The 10,259-nt window shown below is 56.9% G+C and overlaps 1 protein-coding gene and 1 long non-coding RNA gene across 3 annotated transcripts in view; one reads left to right on the top strand and one right to left on the bottom strand.

The window, feature by feature from the left end:
* ODAD1 (outer dynein arm docking complex subunit 1) overlaps nt 1-10,259 on the bottom strand; it is a 29,332-nt gene that overhangs the window by 2,127 nt on the left and 16,946 nt on the right. For both annotated transcript variants that reach the window (XM_070401941.1, XM_070401942.1), the window contains exons 8-14: nt 6,910-7,097; nt 6,528-6,662; nt 5,569-5,651; nt 5,284-5,452; nt 539-702; nt 363-466; nt 62-140 (exon numbers count right to left, since the gene is read on the bottom strand). In XM_070401941.1, coding sequence (XP_070258042.1) covers nt 62-140; nt 363-466; nt 539-702; nt 5,284-5,452; nt 5,569-5,651; nt 6,528-6,662; nt 6,910-7,097 — 922 coding nt within the window. The remainder of the gene's footprint in view (nt 1-61; nt 141-362; nt 467-538; nt 703-5,283; nt 5,453-5,568; nt 5,652-6,527; nt 6,663-6,909; nt 7,098-10,259) is intronic.
* LOC138999730 (uncharacterized) lies at nt 5,743-8,973 on the top strand. Its single transcript, XR_011469438.1, has 4 exons — nt 5,743-5,874; nt 6,932-7,105; nt 7,513-7,678; nt 7,777-8,973. It is a non-coding gene; the product is annotated as an uncharacterized lncRNA (long non-coding RNA).

The following is a 10,259-nucleotide window of genomic DNA, read 5'->3' as shown; positions in this document are numbered from 1 at the left end:
GCGAAGCCCCGGGAGGGCTGAGCCCGGCCCCTGCCCAGGCCGCCCCCCGTCCCCTTCTCACCGACTTCATCACGTAGCTCAGCAGCTCCTCCTTGCTCAGAGGATAGTCTTCTTTGGCCTCGAAGCCTGGGGGCTCTTCCCTAAAGCGGGGGAGCGGCAGGGAGGGGCTGCCTTCTGCACCCACACCGAGACCCGGAGCCGGGGAGGGCCCTCTCCCCTCTGGTCCCCAAAGCGCCTACTCCCTCGTCTCCTCCCCCGGAGCCACAGCAACCTCTGGTCCCAAGGAGGCCTCCCGGCCCCCTCCCCCGCCCCCCAGATCCCTGCGGCCCATTTGTCCCCTCCCCCGCCTGCCCTGTGCTCACAGGTTGTCAGGGAGCTGGGGCGGGGCCCCCTTCTTGGGGAGGTCTTCGGCGTTCTTGCCCAGCACCGTGAGGGCAGCGACCGACAAGCTGGACGTGGTGTAGCTCTGCAGGGAGGAGCCGCTGGTCAGCCCCGGCCCGAGGGCCCGGCCCCCCGCCCCCCGCAGCCCCGCGCCCACCTGGGCGTCCAGGTAGGCCTGCACCGTCAGCAGCTCCACCAGCCGCTTCTCGATGAGGCCCAGGAAGAGGCTGATGTCGCGGTCCCGCATGTAGGTCTTGACCCCCAAGAGGTCCTGGATGATGGTGCTGTCGCACTGGGCCCTGGTGAAGAGCTGCTGGATCGCTGGGAGGGTATGGGGGGGAGAGGAGGGAGCAATGGGGGGGGGGACAGGCTGTCAAATCCGGCCCCCTGGGGCCAGCCCTCTCCTTCCCCCAAGTCCCCACTGCCCCGTTCTATGAGACGGCGAGCAAGGCGGGCAGACGTCCCCAAGGGCAGACACCGGGCCGTGGGAGGGCATCGCTGTACACCGGGCACAGGGCTCGGGGCAACGAAAGGCAGGCAGTGAGGGGGCAGGGACAAGCTGAAGGCACCTCCCCTGGGAGGCCCCCACAGCCCGGGCGGGGGGGGGGGGGGGGCCCAACTCCCATCCGGTTCTGATTCCGCAGCTCCGGCCCCTCCCCCAGAAACACCCGCAGGGCAGGCTGGCTTTGTTTTCATATCCAGGTGCCCGCGACTCTTCCGGCGAGCCATGGTCATGAGCCACTCAGGACTGGCCGGGTGGCCTGCTAGGTTCAGTGAGTTCGCTGCTGCTGCTAATGAAGGCACCACAGCCGCGTCAAAATCTGCACCTGCCCTGGCCGGCCGGCTCCGTGGGTTAGAGCACCGTCACATCCACCACAGGTTGCGGGTGAGAGCCCGGCCGCGTGGCTCAGTGGTTGAGCGGCGACCTCTGAACCAGCAGGTTATGGTTTGATCCCCGGTCAGGGCACAGGCCCGGGTTGCGGGCTGGATTCCCAGTGTGGGGCGTGCAGGGGGCAGCTGATTGATGATTCTCTCTCATCATTGATGTTTCTACCTCTCTCTCCCTCTCCCTTTTCCCCTCTGAGATCCCATTTTTTTAAAAAAAGGTTGCAGTTTGCACCCTAACCGGTTTGGCTCAGTGGATAGGGTGTCGGCCTGCGGACTCAAGGGTTGCAGGTTCGATTCCGGTCAAGGGCATGTACCTTGGTTGTGGGCACATCCCCAATGGGGAGTGTGCAGGAAGCAGCTGATTAATTTTTCTAACTCTCTATCTCTCTCCCTTTCTCTCTATAAAAAATCAATAAAATATATCTTTAAAAAATAAATAAATAAATAAAATAAAAGGTTGCAGTTTGGCCCTAGCTGGTTTGGCTCAGTGGCTAGAGAGTCGGCCTGCGAACTGAAAGGTCCCGGGTTCGATTCCGGTCAAGGGCACATGCCCGGGTTGTGGGCTCGATCCCCAGTCGGGGACTTGCAGGAGGCAGCCAATCAATGACTCTCTCTCATCATGGATGTTTCTATCTCTCTCTCCCTCTTCCTTTCTCTCTGAAATCAATAAAAATATTTTTTTAAAAAATAAAAATAAATAAAAGGTTGCAGTTGATCCCTGGTCAGGGTGTGTGTGAGAGGCAACCAATCGATGCTCCTCTCGCTCTCTAATAATCAATTGAAAAACAACAACAACAAAACGCCTAAGATCCTCGGGTGAGGGTCTTTAAAAAGTCTGCACCCACCCGTACGGCACCCCCACCAGCCATCCCTGTGCCTCCTCGCCCTGAGCCAGGCTCATGCAGACAGCTTCCCCCTGGGGCCCCTCCCTGAGCACCCCCCAGCCCACACTGAGCTCAGGGTCCTCCCCACCGCACTCCTTCTCCCCGGCTCCCCATCTCACCAGGCCAGCCCCAGTGCACCTGTCCCTTATCCCCACGGCCCTTCAATCTCAGACCTGTGCCCCTCCTCCTCACCCTCCTCCCCTAACCTCCCTATGCACCCCCTCTCCTGCTCACAACCCTCCACGGCCCCCCAGCGCCTCCAGGAAGCGCCTCAGCCTGGCATCCTTCAGGGCCAGGCCCTCGTCCACCCCCACCCGCACCCTGCATTCCCCCCTCTGCACTGAGGACCCCGGGCCACGAAGGCACTTCTAGGCCCTGCCCACCTGTGGGGAGCATCCCCTTCCAGCTTTTCAGTTAAATGCTCATCCTTCCAGGTTGGCCCCAAGCATCACTGCTTCCGGGGGGCCTTCCCTGGCACCCACAGAGCCGTAGCCTGGGTGTGCACCGGGTCTGATGCTCCCCTGTTGCCACCTTGAAATCCTTGGCAAATTTTTAACAAGGGGCCCACAGTTTTGTTCTGTGCTGGGCCCCCGAATGATGGCCCCATGCTCCTCACTGAGTTCGGACCCACTCCTGCTTCCACGTGCCCGGGGTGTCCATGTCAGGCTCCGCCCACCACTCCCAGCTGGTCTCATCACTCCTCACAGGAAAGGCGGGTCTGCCACTACTTGAGCTCCTACTGCGCGCCAGGAGGTGGCTTTCCTGCTTGCTCCCCATCACCCCTGCCACCTTTCTGCCTCCCTCCACCTTCAGCTTTCCATCCATCACCCCATCTAATTCTCGTGGCCACCCTACAAAGTAGGCGCAGCATTGCATTTCCAGAGAGGATCCCACAGAGGAAGCCACACACCAAGGCCCACAAATGGTGGAGCTGGGACTCAAACCCAGGGCAGCCTGCTCTTGAGTGCTCTAGACTGGAAGGATGAGTAGCGATGGATGGATACTGGATGGATGGATGGATACTGGATGGATGGATAGATGGATGGATACTGGATGGATGGATGGATACTGGATGGATGGATGGATGGATAGATGGATAGATGGATGGGTGGATGGATGGATGGATGGATACTGGATGGATGGATGGATGGATACTGGATGGATGGATGGATACTGGATGGATGGATAGATGGATAGATGGATGGATGGATGGATGGATGGATGGATACTGGATGGATGGATGGATGGATGGATACTGGATGGATGGATGGATGGCTAGATGGATACTGGATGGATGGATGGATGGATGGATGGATACTGGATGGATGGATGGATAGATGGATACTGGATGGATGGATGGATGGATGGATGGATACTGGATGGATAGATGGATGGATGGATGGATACTGGATGGATGGATGGATGGATGGATACTGGATGGATGGATGGATACTGGATGGATGGATAGATGGATAGATGGATACTGGATGGATGGATGGATGGATGGATACTGGATGGATGGATGGATACTGGATGGATACTGGATGGATGGATGGATAGATGGATACTGGATGGATGGATGGATAGATGGATACTGGATGGATGGATGGATAGATGGATGGATGGATGGATGGATATTGGATGGATGGATGGATGGATGGATAGATGATACTGGATGGGTGGATGGATAGATGGATGGATGGATGGATGGATGGATAGATGGATACTGGATGGATGGATGGATAGATGGATGGATGGATGGATGGATACTGGATGGATGGATGCATGCATAGATGAATGGATGGATGGATGGATGGATAGATGGATACTGGATGGATGGATGGATATTGGATGGATGGATGGATGATGGATATTGGATGGATGGATGGATGGATGGATAGATGATACTGGATGGGTGGATGGATAGATGGATGGATGGATGGATAGATGGATACTGGATGGATGGATGGATGGATGGATGCATAGATGAATGGATGGATAGATGGATGGATGGATGGATGGATACTGGATGGATGGATGGATGGATGGATGCATAGATGAATGGATGGATGGATAGATGGATGGATGGATAAATACTGGATGGATGGATGGATGGATGGATACTGGATGGATAGATGGATGGATGGATGGATACTGGATGGATGGATGGATGGATGGATGGATACTGGATGGATGGATGGATGGATGGATGAATGGATGGATACTGGATAGATGGATGGATGGATGGATGGATGAATACTGGATGGATGGATGGATGGATGGATAAATACTGGATGGATGGATGGATGGATGGATACTGGATGGATAGATGGATGGATGGATAGATACTGGATGGATGGATGGATGGATGGATGGATACTGGATGGATGGATGGATGGATGAATGGATGGATACTGGATAGATGGATGGATGGATGGATGGATGAATACTGGATGGATGGATGGATGGATGGATACTGGATGGATGGATGGATGGATGGATACTGGATGGATAGATGGATGGATGGATGGATACTAGATGGAAGGATAGATGAATACTGGATGGATGGATGGATGGATGGATCAATACTATATGGATGGATGGATGGATGGATGGATACTGGATGAATGGATGGATAGATGGATACTGGATGGATGGATGGATGGATGGATACTAGATGGATGAATGGATGGATAGATGGATACTGGATGGATGGATGGATGGATGGATACTAGATGGATGAATGGATGGATGGATGAATACTAGATGGATGGATAGATGAATATTGGATGGATGGATGGATGGATGGATGGATGGATGGATACTAGATGGGTGAATGGATGGATGGATACTGGATGATGGATGAATGGATGGATACTGGATGGATGGATGGATGGATGGATACTAGATGGATGGATAGCTGAATATTAGATGGATGGATGGATGGATGGATGGATGGATGAATGGATGGATACTAGGATGGATAGATGGATAAATGGATCAGTACTGGGTGCGTGGATGGGCGGATGATGGATAAGCGGTGAATGAGTGAGTGCACAAAGTAATTCCTGGAAATCTCCAAAGGGCCAGCAGAGGCCTGGCCCAGATGAAGAGGCGGGCAGGTGCTCACCTGCCTTGAACTTCTCCACCTGCTCCCTCAGCGTCTGGGCGCGGGCCTCCAGGCTGTCGGCCTCGGCGCGCACCTCTCCTATCTGCTGCTGCACCGAAGCCTCGTTCTCCTCCTTCAGCGACAGGCGGGCGGCGTCGCCACAGCGCGCCTTCTTCATGGCCTCCTTCATCTGCGGGGCGAGGGCGAGGCTGGGCCCGGCTGCCGCCGGCGGAGGGGCTGCCCGCGGAGGAGGCGGTCGGTGCCGCGGCCAGGGGCCAGGACTTGGGACGCGCGGGGCTCGCTCACCTCCTTGATCTCCTCCCGCAGACGCTCCAGCTCCGAGTTCTGCTCGTTGATGAAGTTGAACTCAGCGAAGTTGCGCTCCTCGGCTGAGCGGGGAAGGCGGGGCCAGGAGACGGAGTCAGGGACGCGCGGAAGAGACCAAACCAGGAGCGGAGGGAGGCGCACGGGACGGGGAGGGAGGTGCTGAGAACGACGGCGCAGAGGCCAGGCGGGGGGACACAGGCGGAGAGAGACACGCAGCGAACAGGGACGCCGAGAAGCAAACGGAAAGACCCGGAGAGACCGAGAGAGAGACACGGACACACAGAAGTGAGGGAGAGGAAACAGTAGCGGCGGGAGACAGACCGCAGCGGGGACACGGGGAGACGCAGGGGGAAGGGGACGATTCGGAGAGCGATGCCCAGGCCCAGGAGCAGGGAGGAGAGGGGAGGGGGCTGGGGGAGGCGGGAGGCAGGCAAGCCCAGAGAAACTCCACGGAAACAAAAGGACAGCGAAGCAGCCCTACTGGTTTGGCGCAGTGGATAGAGCGTCCAGGTTCCCGGTTGATTCCGGTCAAGGGCACAGGCCCGGGCTGCGGGCTCCCTCCCCAGCAGGGGGCGTGCAGGAGGCAGCCGATCCATGATTCTCTCTCACCATTGATGTTTCTCTCCCTCTCCCTCTCCCTTCCTCGCTGAGATCAATAAAAATATATTTAAAACAAAACAAAACAATAAAGACAGCGATACAGACACTCGGAGGGGACAGAGAGATGCAGAGGAGAGGGAGACAGACAGAAGCGAGAGGAGAGAGACGGGAGGGCGCAGAGGCACCCCAGGACGGGGGGGGGGGGGCGGGGGGGGTGCGGAACCGCCCGGTCCTTCCCGCTGGCAGAGGGTCCCAGGCCCTCGGGGACCTGGACGGGGCGGGGCGCAACGGGGTGCGGGCCGCGCCTCGCCCCCTCCCGGCGGCCCCCAGGCACTCACTATCCAGGTACTTCTTCACCAGCAGCTCCGGGTCGCTCTCCCCGGTCAGCTGGGCCAGTTTATTCAGGGTGTCCTCGTACCGCAACACCAGCTTCTCCTGCGAGGTCTTCCGGAGGCCCTCGGCCACCTCCCGGGCTGGGGGCAGGGGGGCAGTGAGGTGGGCGCCCGGGGCGGCCACCAGCCCCGAGGGCCCCTGGAAGAGGAGCCCAGGCCCCTCCGCCCCCCCACCCCCACCCCCGGCTACGAGGGCGGGGCCGCCAGACCTCTGCGCGCCCCCAGCGCCCCCTGCAGGCAGGCCCGGGCCGTGCGCCGTGAGACCTGGAGACGGGCGCTCGCCCCTCCCCGCGGCCCCGGCCGGCCGGTGGGGTGCGGCCGGCCTCACCGCGTTTGTCGCGCTTCTCCAGGACGACGGGATCCGGCTGCCGGTCGTGGTTCTTGAACTGGAGGAAGCGGTGCAGATGGTCCAGGTGCGCTATCTGCCGCTGCAAGATCTGCACGTCCGTCTGGTTCTGGGCCCCCTCCTTGTCGGCCCGCTCCCGCAGCAAGCTCATCTTGGTCTTCGCCTCCTCCCTGGGCAGGTCCGTCGGGTCGGGGAGATGGAGGTTGGGTTAGCATCAGCGTGGGGTCCCAGGGGTGGGTGGGTGGGTGGGTGGGCGCAGTCTGGGGTTGGGGGATGGCTGGGCGGGGTCCGCCCGGAGTCCCAGGGATGGGGTAGCATTAGTCGGCTGCTACCCTGAGGTTACAAAAGACAGAAAACTTTCTAGGTTCTCGAGGTGGGTCGGGACTCCGGGCCTGGGGCGTGCTGGGCCTGGTCAGGGGCCGACGGCCTTGCCCACAAGCTGATCATGGAAGCAGTGAAATGGAACAGGCGTTGCTCAGGGAGCCACTGACATCAGCTCTGAGGCTGTTAGGGAGCGGGGCGGGGGCGCATCCGCCTCTGTCCGCGGAGCTGCTATGAAGTTGCTAAACCTGTTGCTAAACGCAGTCCGAGGCTGAGCCTTAGACAGCCCGGAGCGTAACCGTCCTGGCCAACAGCTGCTGCGCCGACTACCCGGCACATGGACTTGGCTTCCTCCCTTCCGAGCGCTGAGAGCCCGGCCGGCCCGCCTCCTCTGCGTCCGAGAATGACGCTGTGTGGCTTTTGCCTTCAGGTATGAACCTGCCCTTCTCTGTTCTCTCCAGAGCCACCGAGTTGCTGCCTGATTGCAATCCTTTTGCTCAAATAAGAGCTTCCTGTTCTTGATTTCAGCCTGAACCTCCTCTCTGGCTAACAGTGCGCAGGGGCACCGGGAGGCGGGCGTTATTGCGCGGTGGCGCCTGGAACTGGCGTCAGAATGGCTACCATCAACAAACCAACAAACGACAAGTGCTGGCGAGGATGTGGAGAAAAGGGAACCCTCGTGCACTGCTGGTGGGAATGCAGACTGGTGCAGCCACTGTGGAAGACAGTATGGAGTTTCCTCAAAAATTAAAAATGGAACTGCCATTTGACCCAGTGATCCCACTTCTAGGAATATATGCTAAGAATCCCGAAACACCAACCAAAAAGAATGTATGCATCACTACTGGTATGTTCATAGCAGCACAATTTACAATCGCTAAGATCTGGAAACAGCTCAAGTGCCCATCAGTAGATGGGTGGATAAAAAAGCTGTGGTACATCTACACCATGGAATACTATGCAGCAGTAAAAAAAAAAGGATCTCTTACCCTTTGAGACAGCATGCAGGGACCTGGAGAGTATTATACTTAGTAAAATAAGCCAGAGAAAGACAAGTATCACATGATCTCACTTATACATGGGGTCTTGACTTACGAGTGTCCCGACTAACGAGTATTTCGAGATATGAGCCCTCTCTCGGCCGATTTTTTGCTTTGAGTTGCGAGCTAAAATTTGGGTTACGAGCCAGCTTCAGATACCCCACCGCTAGTTGGCGCAGCGAACGTCACAATGAACGCCAGAATCACATGTCTCACTTGTTCACTTTTGATTTGACATACGAGTAATTTGAGTTACAAGCTCCGTCATGGAATGAATTAAACTCATAAGTCAAGGCCCCACTGTATGTGGAATCTAATGAACAAAATAAACTAACAAAATAAATCCAGAGACATTGAAGCATGCAACAGACCCACAAATCTCAGAGGCAAGGGGTGGGAGGCAGGAAGTGATTAACCAAAGAGCTCAGTGGTTGAGTGTCCACCTATGAACCAGGAGGTCACAGTTCCAAGCCCAGGTTGCAGGCTTAATCCCCAGTGTGTGGGGCGTGCTGGAGGCACCTGATCAATGATTCTCTCTCATCATTGATGTTTCTATCTCTCTCTCCCTCTCCCTTCCTCTCTGAAATCAATAAAAAATATATATTAAAAAAGAGAGATCAACCAAAGAACTTATACGCACATATGCATAACCCATGGACACAGACAATAGTGCAGTGAAGGCCTGGGGAGGGGATGGGAGCCGGGTGGAGGGGGTCAGTGGGGGAAGTAGGGGACACATCTGTAATACTTTCAACAATAAAGGTAACTAAAAAAAAAAAAAAAGGTCATGTTCCACCCTAACCGGTTTGGCTCAGTGGATAGAGCGTCGGCCTGCTGACTAAAGGGTCCCAGGTTTGATTGGGTCCAATCAGGGGGCCACATGCCCAGGGTTGCAGGCTCGATCCCCAGTAGGGGGCGTGCAGGAGGCAGCCCATGGGTGATTCTCTCTCCTCATTGATGTTTCTATCTCTCTCTCTCTCCCTCCCCCTTCCTCTCTGAAACCAATAAAGATACATCTACACTAATAAAAGAGAAACATGGTAATTAGCGTACGACCGCTACCCTTCCCATTGGCTAATCAGGGAGATATGCAAATTAACTGTCAGCCAAGATGGCGGCCGGCAGCCAGGCAGCTGATGGGAACAGGGAGGCTTGCTTCCTTCAGTGACAGCGGACTCCAACGTTCCCCGCCTGCCTTGCCGGCCTCTGAGCTTCAGTTGGAAACACTGTAACATTTATAGAAGATAAACAAAACCCCAGAAACCTCCTGTCAGTCAGCGGGGATCTCAGAGCTGGAGTCGCAACATTGTTTCGATTACAGAAAACAAAGGCCAGAAACCTGCTTTCAGCCGAGCCTCAGAGAGAAAGCCGGCTCTCAGCTCCAGTGACAGCCATAGAAGGTAAATAAATGCCAGAATAAAAAGAAAAGAAAAAAAGGAGAGGTTTGGAGCTTCAGTTGCCCGCCAGCCTGAAAACAGCCCTCAGCCCCTCACCCAGACTGGCCAGGCACCCCAGTGGGGACCCCCACCCTGAAGCAACAAGATGGCCACTAATTTGCATACTGAAGGCAGGCAGCAGCAGGCAAGGATCTGTGACCCTGCCCGGCAGGATCAGTGGAGCCACGAGGCCTCCCAGCACCAGGATCAGTGTGACAGGGGGCAGCACCCAAACCCCCTGATTGCCCTGCGGCTCTGTGTGTGACAGGGTGCGGCGCCCCAACCCCCCCCCCCCACGGGCCCTGCTCTGTGGGTGATAGAGGGCGGCGCCCCAACCCTCCCCCCATGGGCCCTGCTCTGTGTGTGACAGGATAGAGCCATAACCTCCCCATTGGCCCTGCCCTGAGTGTGACAGTGGCGGCGCCCCAACCCCCTGATTGGCCCTGCTCTGTGTGTGACAGGGTGCAGCACCCCAACTCCCCTATTGGCCCTACTCTGTGAGTGACAGGGGGGAGCTCCTCAACCCCCTGATCGG

Source organism: Myotis yumanensis, unplaced genomic scaffold (assembly GCF_028538775.1).
Source record: "Myotis yumanensis isolate MYYU_CA2020_CCGP unplaced genomic scaffold, mMyoYum1.0.hap1 SCAF_23, whole genome shotgun sequence".
NCBI lineage: Eukaryota > Metazoa > Chordata > Mammalia > Chiroptera > Vespertilionidae > Myotis > Myotis yumanensis.
Note: the sequence above shows the minus strand (reverse complement) of the source record. Positions and strands in the feature narration are given on the sequence as shown.